Source organism: Oreochromis niloticus, linkage group LG13, assembly GCF_001858045.2.
Source record: "Oreochromis niloticus isolate F11D_XX linkage group LG13, O_niloticus_UMD_NMBU, whole genome shotgun sequence".
Taxonomy (NCBI): domain Eukaryota; kingdom Metazoa; phylum Chordata; class Actinopteri; order Cichliformes; family Cichlidae; genus Oreochromis; species Oreochromis niloticus.
In genome coordinates, this window is record NC_031978.2 from 3,971,651 (window position 1) to 3,989,169 (window position 17,519).

At 39.2% G+C, this 17,519-nt stretch overlaps 1 protein-coding gene across 3 annotated transcripts in view; it reads right to left on the reverse strand.

Moving 5' to 3' along the window:
- Positions 1-17,519, reverse strand: part of nrg3a (neuregulin 3a) — a 336,802-nt gene that overhangs the window by 52,898 nt on the left and 266,385 nt on the right. For 2 of the 3 annotated variants that reach the window (XM_019367053.2, XM_025897549.1), the window contains exon 4: positions 15,028-15,030. The exons of the other annotated variant lie outside the window; for it this stretch is intronic. In XM_019367053.2, the coding sequence (XP_019222598.1) occupies positions 15,028-15,030 (3 nt within the window). The remainder of the gene's footprint in view (positions 1-15,027; positions 15,031-17,519) is intronic. 3 annotated transcript variants of the gene reach the window in all.

Here is a 17,519-nt window from a genome sequence, read left to right on the forward strand (position 1 = left end):
TCACCAGTCTAAACACAGTAGTGCTTCGTCCTTGCATTTGTGTTTAGCTGATGGAATTGCAGTCTTCACTTTCATTCGACAGTGACCTCCCTCAAATTTGTACCCTGCGCACAGCATTAAAACAAAGTGACACATAACGAGGCAGAGAGGTCCAACCATAGGAGACAACAGCTTTTAACTGACGTTACTTTTGTTCCGAGGACTTGGGTTGAAATCACTCTCACTCTCAAAATTGGTTGACTGAGCCCTTTTGAGTTGCAGAAGGACAAATTGTACACCAGGGATGCTTTTTGAAAGCCTTAAAGTTAAATGGGCCTGAAGTGTATTCACAAAGAGAACTGTTTATGAAAGCTGCAGAAAAAGTTATGCACATCCTTCCTTCACTACAGAATGAATTCTAAATGTCAAATAATGCTGTTTAATCCAAAGTTTGAACATTTTGCATGGTGATGGGACTCTGTATTATTTAGACACGCAGTAATTGGTCCAATCTGTTAAGGCCGCTGTGCATCATCTGTGCTGTTCAACTCTTCAAAATGAAGACATAAATAGTCAGCAAAACTTCTGAGTCACCGCGGGAACGCCTACAGGGAGCTGTCAGTCATCATCGGGGTCGCATCACTGAGAACGCATCTTCCTCTCTAGCCCCCAGATTATAATGTATAAATCCAACCCTTGAATTACATGTTTGAAGATTCACTTTTAAATATTTCATAACACCATGTACCCTTTATATATTGTTTACTCCCATTTGTCTTCAACGGATGATATTTCCTGTTATTTTGTAATTTTTTGTGTGATTTATCTCTTTGATGTTTTCCCTTTTCATCCACATGTATACTTGCTTGTTCTTTTTCATAATTCCTTTCCCAAAAAGGCTCAGAAAATAACCTATTGCATTCAGCTGCAGGCTGAAAGTGTAGGTGGAAGGAGTGACTCCCTAGGTTATGGAAGTGGAACATTAAAAGGAAGAGAATTACAGCTTTAGAAAGAGTTGATGATTTGGGTCTGTTATTCAAAAAAGCATGTTGTAATGTGAATGATGTTGCATTCGGGTTTTATTGAGGCTCGTGACGGTACAGAAAATCGATCCCTCTGCTTCCTTGAGATTGGATTTCTTATTGTGTGACTGTTAAAAGTCATTTTAAAAGAGACAGACTTGATCTGCTTGGGCTGTCTGGCTCAGAGGGTGAGGCATATAAGGAGTGAAACAAAGAAGAAGAAGTAGAGTTGTGGTTGTGGTGTCCATTTAAATTATTACCACCTATATGACAAAGAAATTCGGGTGCTGTGTAAAATGCAAATAAAAATGCATCCATCCATTCGCTTCCGCTTATCCTTTCCAGGGTCGCGGGGGGCGCTGGAGCCTATCCCAGCTGTTATAGAGCGAGAGGCGGGGTACACCCTGGACAGGTCGCCAGTCTGTCACAGGGCCAACACACAGGGACAGACAACCATTCACGCCTAGTGACAATTTGGATTATCCAATTAACCTATCCCCTCAAACTGCATGTCTTTGGACGGTGGGAGGAAGCCGGAGTACCCGGAGGGAACCCACGCAAACACGGGGAGAACATGCAAACTCCACACAGAAAGACCCCAGCCTGATGGTGGAATTGAACTCAGGACCTTCTTGCTGTGCGGCAACAGTGCTAACCACCGTGCCACCGTGCTACTGATTTTAAATTCTTGTAAATCCAGATTTTATTTACAACAGAAGAAATAAAGCATCCAATGTTTAAACTGGGACAGAAGGTGAAACTTCTGGACCTCAAGAAATTCGGGATGGAGACTCTTCTATGATGTCATGCTGTTGTAATAACTGCAGTATCCATATGCGCAAGCTGGCAACTGAAAACAAGCTGGATGGCCTCTCTTCTTTTTAGTCCATCCATGTTTTCACAAAAGAAGTTCACATTCTGTTTTGTGACTACAGAACAGTTGTCCACTTTTCCTCAGTCCATCAGCTTTGGCCCAGAGAAGAAGGCTGTGTTTCTGGACCATATGACCACATTGGATGGCTGTGCGAACTGTGCAGGTTTTTTTTACAGATTGATAAACCGCTGTCACGTTTACTTCTGATAAACTCTCCTCTCTCAAATGCTTGTTTCATTTGTAATCACATTACTCACCTGTTGCCAGTTAATCCCACCTTTTTTGAGACATTTTGCTGCCATCAATTCAAAATGAGCTAATATTTGTCATGAAATGTAAAAAGTCTAAACATTGGATGCATTTCTTATTTTTTATTGTGAATAAAATATGAGTTTATGAGATTTGCAAGTCATTGCGTTCTGTTTTTATTTCCACTTTCCACAGTCCCAACTTTTTCTGGAATTGGGGTTACATATTCTCTCTGGTGTTAAAAATAAAAAACTTCAAAGGTAAGTATCTCTGAACGACCTCTCCTCAGACTTTCAATTAATGAGTTGGCTTTCAAGTTAACTTTGTCCTAGTATAACTCACAAAACTGACGATACTTCTGTTTTATTATGAAAGATTTGTGAGGGAATTAAAATTTTGCTCCTATTGCATCAGCATCCAGGCTACTGAAAACGATCTGTCAAAGAGATTAATTTTATTTTGATATGATATTTTATGCCCATTAGTCACCATGTAAATTGCCGTTCCCTAATTATTCTGTAATTCATCACTATTAAACATCACAAAATTTTAAATGGCAGAAATATGAGCTATATTTCCCCTCAGTGAATTTACAAGCTTGTACTGTTGGCTTAAATAATCCAAGCTTTTATTTGCACTCTCATGAGACTTGGAGTGCAAGGATGGCAACAAAAAAACACAACACACCAATTAAAACTAACCGAACCAAACAAAAAATACAAATTTTAAAGACTCAGTCTGTACCATGAATTACAATCTATGCAGATATTAAATTAAAATCAACACCCTTAAAAATTTATCATGTGTGCTGATTAAATCACAGTTGTAGAAAAGGCAAAGGAGCAAGTGAGTTAGCCAGTCTTTAGATGTAGCAATGCAAGGATGTGTTTTTGGAAACTATAAGGAAGGAATAAGAAGAGGGTGGCTCGCTGGCAGGCTTCACAGGGATGAATGAGTAAGAGAGGAGGAGGTAGGGAAGAGTAAGCGGTTCCCACAAGCATTGAAATAAAGGAGGAGGCAGGGGTGGAGGAGGATGAGAGAGGCAGGCAAGAGATGTCAAAAGTGAGTTTGGGTAGTTCTGGTAAGTGATAGGGAGAGTTTAAGTTTTAAGGGCGTAGTGAGCAAGAGTAAGAGTGAGAGAAAGAGAAGGGAAGGAAGAGGAGAAGGTGGAAGAGAGTGGGATGGAGACAGACAGAGGGCAAGCCATGATTCAGCAGGGCAAGGCACATGTCATGTACTTAAGTCACACAGAGTTTCGTGACTGTCATCCCCCCTCTCTCTCTATGTCTATCATCTCTTTCACTCTCTATTTCATTACCCAGAAATAAGTTGAAATGGCAGATAAATAACCAATTCCACTACTCTCCACTTGGGCATTTTAAGATATGCTGATCCAAACTATGTGAGGGGCTGCTTATATGGAAGGTAGATAGTCTAGACTTTCAGGAAGTTGGTGAAGCCTTTGGATTCATGAGGGAATTTTGTCCATGACAAATTTCCATTTGGGAGCAAATAATAAAAGTGTGCACTTACATCATTCAGATTTTTACACACATATAAATGGTAATTTAGTAAACTGTAAATGGTCTGGCCTTTAGATAATACTTTTTTTCCCTTTGGAATACAAAAAAGGTTTTAGCATAAAGTCACATTCAGCCATTCATACAAAAAGATGGATGCAGGGTTCAGTATTCTGGCAAACTCCACTCATACACACGGGCTGGAGAAGCCAGGGATTGATCCATCAATCTTCTGACCTGCACTATCTCTAAAGCCACAGCTGCTGTGCAAGCCACTGGCCAACCAGCTAGCACAGCTTGGACTTTAGTCTTACTCAAGGAGATGAGTAAATGGAGGGTCTGGGGTCTAGGGATCAAACCTTTGGACCACTCACTCAACCACCTAAGCCAAACATTTATTTTTACTTTCAGTGTTTCAAACTGAGCTTGCTTCCAAGCATCCTAATTTCATTTTAATTTAATCCAGCTATTTAAATGATTTAAGTGAGTTGACTAGTATGGCAATGGCCCCATTAATCCCTCCCAGTAATTGATATTCCAATTACTTTGCCAATTGAAAATATAGATTTATAGAAGGATGCGACATGAGCCAATGCAAGTTAATGTAACAGGAAACATGGAAAAAAAAAAGTTAGCTCAACAATAGTCCAGGTTTATAACTAAATACAACTGCTGTGAAGAGGAAAGCCTGAAATCAACCTCTTCAACTTTTTACACTTAGAGGCTATTAACTTCTAATGGTACATCTTCAAGTTGTGCGTTCAAAGGTTAACAAATTTGTATGGAAATGATACAAGGATACAAGGAAGGAGGGTAAAAAACCTTGTAATAACAGAAGTTACTTTTATTTCCACTTGCCATTTAGTACCATTCTTCCTTTTGTTGCAGTGCATTTTAATATGGCTATATGACCTGTGCACTGATCCCCGATCAGTCCTTTTGTTCTTGGTGGTTTAATGACTACAAGAGCCGCATCCAGGTGAAGCAAAAAGCAGGAAGCACATCTTAATATACCCAGGAGCTAATCTTCATTCATGCTAAACAGAGAGGGTGTAATGAATTCAGTCTTATAATGAGAACGAAAGACGGAATAAGACAGAAACAAAGAGGAATATAGTGAGAAAGAAAGTGGCTCCAATTTAGAGCAGATAACTTTAAATGAGGAGTCCATTGTTTGTCCATAGAAGCGAACAGCAACTCTAATGTTATTTCTTTGGCTTTTTATTAGAGTGCATACTTCAGTTAGTTACACATTCAGTTTCTCTATTATTTTTAACTGATGAAATGGAGCAGTTTTGTTACAGCAATACGAAAGTGAAGCAAACTGGAAAACCAGTCATATATACAGTATAGTAGGGATTTTCTTTTTACTATGGCCAAATCAATGGTGGCAAATGTATATAAACAGCAACATTTATGCTGTGTAAAAACACTTTATCATGCTTCTTGCAATTCCTATCATTGAAAGTGTAATCAAATTTGACTCTAAAAACACAAAATTTGACTCAGAAACTACTTAAAATGAAAAATAATAAAGATGCACATGATTGCAAAGCTTGTCTGAAAAATATAAGTATGAATAACTTACTGCATTTCTGCATTTAGTTTTTAAATTTTCACTTAAACAGAAATTACCAACTAGAATTTACTTATTCTTAGACTCAATTAGAGGCCGAGTTACATAAGAGAGCTGCGTTTCTGTTCTTCCTAATAAATAAGCGAAAGCAAATCAGTTGAGCTTGGCCTTAATTATTCTTGGTACATTTGGTCATACATAATGTGAACTGCACTTAGTGATACTTCGTGCTATTGATTAATCAAAGGCAGGGAGAAGCACTCAAAGATTCTGTGTATGTGACGGCAAAAAAGTGAGATTCAAATTGTTGAAACAAACGGGATTCCGCTGACAGAAAATGACACCAACCTCAGTTGTCAAGCGGTAAAGCTTTCGAAAAGGAGCATTAAAAAGCCATTTGGAGAGGCCAATTTCAAGTAATTTTGTTCTACTATCTCCCTCATCCAACTGTTCCATCACAGAGGTCTGCTCGCCATTAGCACGTCCTCCACCTGCATTTGTGGCAAGTTGTCATAATCGTTTAAATCACTGCGGCAGCTAGGAAGGCTTTAGATGAGACAGTTGTTTAAAATCACGAAAGCTGTCTGATTTATTACACACACACACACACACACACACACGCGCACACACACACACACACACACACACACACACAGAGCTACCTGTCTTGATATTATTAGTAAGGGAATTAAACAGGTACTTTTCTGCCATTATCACACTCATACACACTGTATATGGGGAATTTTTATCAATATTACAAATTAGGTCATTACTTTGTTTAAAAACACAAGATAAACAAAGCAAAAATACTCCCAGAGGTCATTTGTATAAGCAGCTTATTGTATATGTATTGTTAAGTGTCCTCTACTGGCTCTGTCAGTCATTTCAACTCACACTCTAGGAACAACCCCCTTAGGTAGCTCTAGTAATTATGGCAAACTATGACAAAGCAACCCTTCTAATTTAAAGGAAGTACTTAATTTTACCAAAACAATGAACTCGATCCTTTTCTCAAAACTAATCAAACCTTTACTGTAGCACTGTCACAAATCCTGAATGTCTTGCAGATTTTTGAGCAATGATTTTTGAAAGTTGCATTAGTCCTTTTGGCGGTATCATTGAGAAAGAAGTATTACCTTTTTGGTTATTAGGATAGAAGACTCGCTGGCATAAATATCGCCAGTTATTAATGATATTTTTGGAATCTCATATCTTCTAGTTTCTATAGCAGAGGAGCCAGAAATATAGCCTGTAGGCGAGATATGGCCTGCCAAAGCATCCAGTCCACACCACTGGATTGCTTTGCAAAAAGAGAAAAAGAGAAAATTGCAGAGGGTTGATGGATAGTCTTTGGATTAAATTTTGCAGTATAATGGATTTGCATTTACAGAATGCTTTTCTAGTCTTATTGGCCAGTTTTCATCAGGAAGAATTGTTTTCAAATTCATTAAGAATGGATCACATCATGAATTTGGTTCTCCAAATAAATAATTTCATCTGAGGCAGAAATCTGAATCATCGTCAAACAGACATCAGACGTTACCCATGTGCTGCCATAGCACACCAAAGGTATAAACCAAGAAACCATCACATAGAGTTTCTCTAGTTTTTATCACCGTCATGTTTCTTAGTGATGACAGCAGACTCACTGGATGCAGAAAATCTGCCTTTCTAGGTGTGGCTTATTAAATGTGTAAATATGTTGTGATATGTGTCGACTACAGAATGTGTTGGATTTAACGGTTGATTGTATTGGCCTCAATGTGGCCAAGGAGTCTACTGTAACACTCCTATTTTAGATTATTTGTTGTTTGTTTCATTTATAGGATAACTTTTTGCACCATAAATGCAAATTCATGCCAACATTCCGACATTTGTCTCCCTAATTGCATTTTCACAGAAAAACGTGGAATGTGAGAGCTGGATTATTAAATGTTGAATTTATATATCACTACATGCAGTTGGGCTAATACATGTGCAAAATGCAGCTTTTACTGTGTATATTTTTTTCCAACATGTTTCTTCACACACACATTGATAGCAACTGAGACAAGCCTGGATAAATTTCACAGAGGTCGGGATTCAACTGGGGGTACTGAGTTAGTCTAGCACAGAGCCTTGAGCTCTGACACCCAGGACTAACCTTTCCATAGACAAGCTCAGAGCAGTGTTTTATGAATTCATAATAAGTAAATGGAAAAAGAACACATTTTTTAACAGCAGAAAAAAAATTGCAAATATGAAGAACTGACAGACGGAAAGAGAAACCAGGGCAGAGTTAGATGAGGCGGAAGAATTGCATTGCCCCGTCTGCCACCCTCGCCTAGATATTGATGACCTGTGACTTGGGGGTGGGTGCAAGAAGTAAAAACATCAGCGTGCTCTGCTCTGGGATAATCTGCATCCCACTGCTATATTCTTCACTAAGCACCAGCTGACAAGACCTATATTTCATTCTAAATTGGCCTTCTAGATATATCAGGAACTGAACGCGTATGGGCACAGCCAAAAGTTTTGATCAGACTCGTCGTGGAAAACAGGACGATTAATAAAAGAAAACGATGCCATGTTGTGCAGAATAACAACATGAAAAGGTTTTTGCTTTAGTATTCAGAGCAATTCATTATCTTTTCATTGACTTAATATTTTAATAAGGTTTCTGCACTCAATACGGATTTCTGTTCTTATCTCTCCCTCTCCCCTCCCTCCACTTTTTTTTACTGCTTGCCATCCCTGTCCATGGCAATAGACTGGCGGAAGGTAAATTGGGCTCAGCAATCAGTATCCATTAAGCTTCACTGCAGTAGTCGATTTTGCATTTGCCACAGAGTTCAACCACAAAGGGAGGAATATAAGGTTAGTGGACAATAAAGATTCATGTGTTTTCTGTCTATTTAAAAGGAGATGAATGCAGAATGCTTTCTGTCATTACAAGCAGAGGGAAATAAAAGGAGAGATTCAGCTATTACTGTTGACTCTAATGTTAGATACTGGGCGTAACGCATGCGATTAACTGATCAGGCCGTCACTCATGTGCAAATCGATACTTTCAGACGTTACCTCTCTTCTAAATTCATTCCCCGCACATCAGTTAATTGTGTCTAATGATATGGCCCAGTAATGTGAGCTCTACTGTGTCTTAGTGTATTATTCATTCATTACCTTCACCAGCCGCAGCCCACATGGAACAGCAGCCATGTTAATCCTGTTCTGTGACATTTCTGTGGTTCTTGAAAGCAGTTTAACAGGCGATGTGTTCTAATGTCCTGTGCTTTGTGGTGAACCAGGTGGAGACTGAGAAATGGATGAGATTCAAGTGAGCCAGGATTGGCCCAAGTGATCATTGAGGCACACCTGCAGCTAATTAACCTCTGTCTATATTCGTGTGTTTCATTAGGAGCTGACAGGCAAAGACTATTAGCAGCAAACTGCCAACGCCCTGCTGAGGACCTGGACCCAAACAGCCAGGCTATAAATGACACTCCCACTTTGGGCTCTGAAAAAAGAAACTTAATTTTCACGTGTGTGCAGGTGAACTCCTCCAAAAAATATCAGCACTGATTCTAGCTGCCTCGAAATAATCTGCAGTGTGGACGGCTGGATATTTTCAATGAGAAAGTGAAATGGATAAACACATTTCAGCTATGTCCTGCATCACCTTGTCTCCCTGCAAGGAGGTTATTTTGTCATGCAGAAAGCAACACCGTCAGACAGTTTGTGAAACTTGGCAAGCTCGTGCAGAGGACAGAGCTCTGCTGAGAATTTACAGCCACCATCTAAATATATTTTACCCATACTGTCTTCTCATTTTTCCAAGTGCTCAGTGGCAGAGAAGTGCAACTTGGATAGTGCAGTCGAATCATGAGGAATGCAATCTTTGATCACTAAAGGATCATTTGTAAGATAACTCACAAATGTTGAATAATTTCTGTGATTAAGGACCACGATTTTCTACCATCTATGACCAGCCTTTGGTCGCTGCAGTCCCTGGCAAAGCTTGTGCCCTTGCAGCTAAAAGAACAAACCAAACCTTCAGGGCTGGAACCACAGTATAGAAATTAATGAGGTCCAGAATTTTTTCATCTTGATGTGTCACCTTTATTTTTTTTATTTTTCTGACTTAAGTTTGAAAACTGCAAAAGGCGTTTATTTTACACTTTTTTCTCCTTCCCTCTGGGGCAGTGTGATAGTGTCTTAGTTAGTCCTGTGAGGGGCCTTTCTGTGTGGTCTCTCTGTGTCTGTGCTTCCTCCCACAGTCCAAAGACAGGCATGCGGTTAGGTTAATTGGTCATTTTTAATTGGCCGTAGGTGTGAATGTAAGCATGAATAGTTTGTCTCCATGTTAGCCCTGCAACAGATTGCCAACCTGTGCAGGGGCTACCCTATCTCTTCCCCATAACAGCTGCGCTCCAGCCCCCTTGTGACCCTAAAAAGAAACAAAAAGGCTCTGCTCCTACTGAGCCTCAGATTTCCTCCTCATGCCTAAACCAACCAATTATCATTCCTCAGGCACTGAGGCATTGAACGGCAAGTCATAATTTTGTAGAATTCCCGTTGAACCTTTTCAAAGAAAAGACCACCTAGAGGATCACTGGATTCATGCCTGACTTATTTTGGAAAAAAAAAAAAAGGTAGAAAATTGCAAAAGACCATACTTCATAGCTGATCACAGGCATGTGCTGGACCTACGTAGACTCATTCTGTTTGACTCAATGCTATCTTACTCTGGTGCCATGCGAATAGACAGACATCAAGATAAAAGACAAAATGAGATCAAAGCATTGCCACCCTCAAAGCACGGCGATGCCCGACTCTCACCTGGTCTAAAAGCTGGAGTTAGGTACCACTTCAGCCATATTACTATTTATAGACGCCTTTTAATTTGGCAAAATGAAGAAATTTGGATTCTGTGCTTTAAGAAGAAAAACTGTCTGGTTGATGCTAAAGTTTATTATGATTATAGGATACTATGTCATAATTGCAACTTTTGAACACAGAGTACAGACAGGGCTCTGATGACATGACGCTAGTATTTCAGCCTGTATGAGTCTCACTAGACTGCACGCTTCAGACTAGTGCTGCTGCTACCTGCTCTCATCTGCTTTTTTAGGTGAGGCACAGTTCATTTTGGATGTGCTCAGAATCCCACAAGGACGCCTCAGATTCCACAATAAGCTATTTCAGATTCCAGTGCGTCCTTCTTTAACCGATAAACATTATTCGCTATATTCTGTTGTTCACTTTTTTCTCTGTTCTTACGATCTCCTTCTTTTTTCTCTGCAGTGCACGACAAGTTCGCATCTGTTGTGCTGCTTCCAGCAGGGCCTAGGTCTCTGATGAGAGCGAGGGTGAAGCTGTGGAGCCCTGCTGAGGAGCAACACCACTGCCGCCTGTTCCCTCTTTATGTTTGAGTCATGATATGGTGAACTCCTGCAGACTGGTGACTCATTTAATCAGGAAAAACGCAGGTGGAACTAATTATAATAATGACAACATGTCAGTGTGACAGCAAGCTATTCCAGAGAGCCAACACTGTGAGTGGAACTGTGGGCTGCAGTCAACAAAGCCACTTCTTACATATGAAGAATATTTCACTTTCTATAGCTACAGGAGACGTACAGCATTTGTCAGTTAACATGTTATAACATTTACTAAAGAAAATGACACTCACATTAGTAACCAACAAACTTAGCTCAGCTTTACATTTACTCTGGTGCTGGTTTCAGTCCATGGAAGTGGACCTTCTTTTTTAATTTGAATGTAATTGCTGCCTCATTATTGAAGAATAACAGAAGCTCATAGATTATTTTGCTAATTGTAATCCCATGCAGCTTCTTGCATGTATGCACAAACAAATACACAGTGAGAGGGGGAGATGCTGAAAATTACAAATGTGCAAGATGGATTCTTTTCATCTGGTTTCAAAGACACCTGCTGTCAAAGAAAGGATTCTTTTGTTGTCTTTAATGGGTAGTCTAGATGTGAATGTGGCCATTTCCTTCACCCCAGACAAATGCCAATTAAAAGTAGTCTGTGCCTCAGAAGTAGAGATCCATACAAAGCAAGCAATATCTTTTTAAAAAATATTTTCAGGTAAAATATATCAAATTCTTGAGCCAGGATTCAAAGGCTTTTAATCTGCTGCTCTATACAACTTTCCTAACTTTCTCATCTTAAGCGCTAGACTCGATCAGACCCCCTCAGACTTTGGTATTGTGAAGCTGTCAGTCATACAGACTTGACATTTCTTTGTCCATATTGTGGTAGGATATGGATTTGCCTTCCCACAATGACTCAGTATAAGAAGGAGGGCTGATACGAGAGCTATTGCTGGAATTGTCAAGTACTCTTTTCCTCCTTGTCTTTCATATGGTGTAAATTCAACAGGGTGCCTCGTGAGACTCCACTTTGCACTTTCTGTGTGACAATGCCAGGAAGGGGACTCAAGCATGCAGAAACATGAAAGCAAAAATGTAAGGCACAGTTCACCCTTTAAAAACACAAACCTTCACTTAAAGAAATGTGCCAGCTTCACTCGAGAAGAGTAAACCAAGGACGTGGTGGGAGCTTTGTATGCGCTAACTGTTCAGTTATCTTACACATTTAATGCTCTATGTTTGTCGAGCCAGTCATCTATACTGCCTGTTCTATAATGTAATGCCTACATAGAACGACTTTAATCATCTAGAGCTGGAGCAACATTACATCTTATTGCAATGACCATATCTGAACAAGCAATATTAAAATCAGCTACAAATATAAGCTAATGTGTTTGAGTCTCCTGGGTCAAGTCCAAACCTCAAGAAATATGAGATGTGTTCAAGTGATGTCCTTAAATACAGGTGACAGATCGTTCAGGACTGATTTCAGTGTGAAAACACACATCGCTCTGATGCTTTCCTCTTAGAGCTAGCATTTTTAGTTTCTTTGAATGCTATTGATCTGAGAAGACCCATATTGGAAAAGAAGCCTTCTTCCTGAATCCCAGTGGGAGCTGAAGATGACAAATCACCATGCTTGCGATTGCCTGTATATAAATACGTGCCTGGTCTTATTTTAAGTGAACACAGAAGTTTGGTTTTCCTAGAAGTGAGACACGAAAACAGCACTGAACATTGCTTCTGAAGCATTCACTGGGGGCTATGGAGCCTTAGATTGAAATGCCATTCATGCGTACTTCTTGTATAAAATACTGCGTATGTACATTTGATGAGCGATTTTCAGTTCGTGGTCTTTTTTTGTTCGCAGATATTTCCACGACGGTGAACAAACACCATTCATCACATGCTCAGTAGATTGCTATTGTAGCCATAACTATACAAGGTGACTCATATTTTTGTTGCCTCAACAGTTGGTCAGTGATAAAAGCACGAAGCTTAAAGAAATCACACGTTTTATTCTTCCTTTATATCTTATGGATTGAAACATGCAGTATGATGTGAAATACAGGGTTGTATTCTTTTGGAAATTGGACTTGAATGATTACTGCACTGTTATTGTCTGTGGTGCGCACAAACCTGCAGAGCATGAAATCAGATCTCATAAAGATAGTGTGAAGTAAATTTGGTCTCTGGTTTAACTTAAATCTTTCTCTCTGCGTCTGTGGGGTGTGATATGATGCATGTGCTATAGGTGAAAATATGCTGAGTCTTCCTTACAACGCTGTAAAAATACAGCGTCTTGGCTCCTGTGCCTTCAGTTCAGAAGGTTTCAATATGTTGTTCAGTGTGGCCAGAACAATGACTGAAAGGCCATGTAGATCATGGGAGCAGTAAAGAAGGAGATTAACGTACGGAAGCAAGAAGAGATAAAAACTATTTAAAGAGAATATGGTCCGGGTCTCATCTGTGGTTGTTCCTGAATACTGCGTCGTACTGTAAAAGTTCTTCAGGATACGTAGTGCCAAACAGCAACCTTCCAGTTTGAACAACAAAAGCTTTGTTGACAATGAAGAGAGTTTGAACTCAATTTCTTGAGCAATGAAAAGATTTGACATACTGCATGTAAGGATGGCAACAAAAAGCCTTTGTTGCTCTTTGACAGATTCGGGAGAAACCTAAATAAATCTCTGATCTCAAAGACATCCCGTCAAACAAGTTGGGTGACAAGCACAGTGTTAAGCCTTGCCAGCATTTAGAGAACTAAATGCGCATCAGTGAGTCACGTATAAGCTGTGCTCAGCCTCCGTATAGTTTGGAAGTTTTGCCTTTATTCTTTTAGACTTGGCTAAGTTGGGCTCCTCAATACACCGCATATTTTTTAAACCCTGTATTTTCCAAGTTCTCCCACATATTTTAGGAAATCGTGACTGCCAGGTGTTATCGTTTCTCTGCCAGAGGACATGAAAATATTAAATCATCTCACATCCCTTTGTGGCCTTGTCCTGTACCCACCTGGGAATGGGTGTGCACAACATCCACATTCTTTATTTTGAAATGGTTAGATTGTTGCCATTTATTTCATACTACACTGAAAGGTTGACTTTTTTCAGTTTGTAGTATTTTTACACCAGGACGGAGCCAAACGAGCAAAATACCTACAATTCAAAATGTTAATACAGAACTTGAAACAGTTAGTCTGTGTCAGCCCACTGCCCATTCCCACTGACTTACAGACAATTTTCTAGATAATTGGTTTCCTTTTTGACCACCTCTAGACAGAAACAATGAAATTCCAAGGAATAAAATATTTTTCCACCATATTTTGTGTCTTTTGATATATTTTAAAAGAGTTTACAATATAATTCTCTGGGTTTGCATTTTGAGCTGCATGTGGCTGCTTTTAAGTGGTTACCCACAGTTTTAAATAGTTTAGCTTGAAGCTGTTACATAAAAATTTAAGAAATTTAAGAAATGAGAATGTGCTGCATTTCTACTTTTTATCTAACAGCAAAAGTAATATTTCTACTTTTGGCTACTGAGCAAAATAAATCAATCTGGCAGCTCTTACCCTCAAAGGTTCCCCAGTGTTTTGATGTATCATAGCTTAAATTATAATAATAATTAACTTAATCATATCGACATAGTAATAAAGATGTTGTACGTGATCTTTTACCTCCTTCCTCTACAGGTTATCCATTAAATGTAACCCTGGCTGACACCATTTCATATATTCAATTTGATTACGCATCCATTAGTCAATATTTTATAATATAACTTATGATTGTGCCTGTTTTCTTCAGATGACAAAATTTCTTCCTCATTGGCTGCCTTGTGATTTTGCTTGTATAGACACTGGAGTCATGGCACTCCTTTCATCCTCGGAGACCCTGAGACAGTGCGATAGCCCTCCTCACAAGACGTGCACTTTCATCCGGCCTCTCTCCTCCTCGTTTGTGCCCGTCCTTCCTTCCCACCGAGACCCCAGCTTGCCAGAGGTCCTTGGCAGCGTTTGTCTGCCCTGCTGGTGAACCTTTTTAGCTGGCGCAATTCAAACCTCAGTCCATCTGAGGCCCTGCCACTTAGTGTTAGGAGATGAGTTGGACAGAAAACTGTAGGCAGGGGAGAAGGGATGAGGTCTGATGCTTGGACAAGATGCGTGGTGAGCAAAAGATGGCACGGAGGAGGTTAGCAAGAGACAGATGGGGGCGAGAGGGCTGTCTGGAGGGAAATTTGGAAGAGGGAACAGGGATGTCAACACTGAGGCAAGCTCGAGCACGAGACACAGAGGTAACCTGACAAATTAGGATTTGATTAACTACAAGCAAAGGAGTCAAGGAGAGTGATGCTGTGACAAGATTATCTGAGGGTTGAGGAAAGAAGAGAAAGGCCACAATCTGCCACTCTTCTTTTCCAACTTTGCACTTACCAACTTTTCGAGGAGAACGTAGTTGAATAAAACAGGAAAAAGAAAGAAAAAAGATGGTGTTACTGAAAAAAGAAATCCATTGCCTAGACAACATTGTAGAGAACAGAAAACAGAGATGTGTCAAAAATGGGTACGCTGGCTGAAAAAGAAATAGAAACCATTGAGAATGACCTGAAAGCAGGACAATCTTTTTTTTTCTCCTTTAGAAAAGGAATTGAGGACAGGCACAGAATTGGAGAAAGTAGCAAAAATAGATGAAAAAGATCAGAAGTGAATGATGGAGTAGTGCAGGTTAAAGCAAACAGAAAGGTGCGGGGGAGGTTTTTTATTTATTTATTTATTTTTTGTGTGTGTTTGTTTTTGCCAGAATAATTTTAAAAAACATTTTTTTTTAAAAAAACCCTGTTTCCCTTTTTCATAGTGCTGGATTAATTTAATTTGAGGTCTCTCAATGCACAATAATGGCTTGGTAACGCTTAGACAATTTGTATGGAAATTCACCTCGAAGAATCCTGGCTATTATCACAGAGAGAAATAGTAGGTGAGATAAGAAAACCAATTTGAAGCTATGGTTACCGTGTGGTTCTTTGTTAGGTAAAAGTTTGGATTTTCTCACCTAAATGCTAATTCCTTCACCCCTGGAGTTATATGTGACATTATGTCCTACAATCATTTTTTCTAAAGAACAAAAAGGGCATGCAGTTTTTCCCCTGAAAGTACAAAAAACATTCACGAATCATACTTATGCACAGTTTTACTCATGGACAGGTGCAAGTCTGTCATCTGACCCCAGCCTGCTTGAACATGCATGTACTGGCAAGAGAGAAAAAAAACACAGAAATAAACCTGAACATCCAATCCCCAATTAATTAACTGACTGAATTCATTTCACAGCTTAGTAATATTATTTCTAGCAGAAAACTGAGTTGAAAAACTTCTGGTGAATTTCAGAGCACTTTTTAACTTCCATCTATTATGTGCAGATTGTAGACTGTACATAAATTACAAGTATTTTTTGTATATTCGTCTCCCATTGTGTACTTAATAGACCTTTTAGCATGCACTATTAATAATACTAATAGTGCATGCTAAAAAGTAATATGAATATTGTAAATAATATCAATTTTAAACGTGTACCAAATTCTACAAGACCTTTCTGGAAGCTTTTATTAAATTTACAGTTAGTGTACAGATCAAAGGGGTAATTATCAAAATACCATCAAATACGTTTGTTCTCTTAGTACAAGTACCTGCTGCAGTATCCCCCCTTTGTTTCAGAGAACAATGGTGCTACGAACATCATGTCTAATGTGCCTTCAGTTGGATCAACAAAGCAGAATGGCAATCAGGAGCTGTTTTTCTCTGACATTTGACAAGTTGCTTAGCTAAGTGATGGGGGTGGTAACATTTCTTAGCTACCAATACATTCAGGTCAGTAGGTTGGTGTACAAACAAAGCGATGGGTGTCACTTCAGTGAACACTGCTGTTGTTCTAACAAGGACAATTACCCTAATACTCATTTGGAATTAAAAACCTCATTACAGAGACTTAATTAATGATCTGGAAAGTAAAGGATATTAACAAATAGCGAGCAATAACGCTGCATTTGCCACATCTAATCAACATGTCTCATTCTCCTTTGCAATCAAGTATAACACTTCATATTCCTAACAGGGAATTTAGATTTTAATAACACTGCAGTGAGTCTCCTTTTTTTTGGACATTGGGTCATTGGATGGCTATGGGGTAAAAATTCCCAAGGCGCATCTCTGTCCATTTATGGTAAATAGTGCTATTACAGCATGCTGCTTGTTAGTAAAAAAGTCACAGATAAGCTATTGTACTGCCACAACATTAGTGCCCGCGTGACAAGGTTGCATAGTTTTTGGAATGAGCTGAGGAGACCTGGGAAATTAATATGGAATAGATAGTGAGGAGTAAGGACATAAGTTAGGGCAATTTGTGTTCTTCCCTCAACTCTGTGACATTGAGAGCACCGTGTGTTTGGGAGATAAAGAAATGGGAGAAGTGACATTAGTCTGAGTCAGAGAGGATATTTGAGAAGGCACTGAAGAGAGGGGAAAATGAAAAGGTAATAGGAGGACAGATTATGAGTTTGTGTAAAGAAAGCGCAGCGAACATTAGAAGGAAGGACAGCCAAGGCTGGAATGCTGAATATTCTATAAATTATTGCTACCTAAACATAAAAAGAATGAACACAGTTAAACTACTGGTGATTTTTGTCAAGAATGTGGAATATGTTGATATCTGGCTTTCATGTATCTTTTTCAGCGTCTTCATCTGTCTAAAATTTAAAAAATTAGAAAACATTGGCTGAATCTGACGAGGAATAATATTGCATCATATTTCTAAGCCCACACCCCTGCTGGAATTCAAAGCAGGAGGTCAAACTCACCTGGAAACAAGGTAAAAGTAATCAGTACAAGTAGAATGATAGCTGTTAAGATTAAAAGAAATCTACTTCATACAA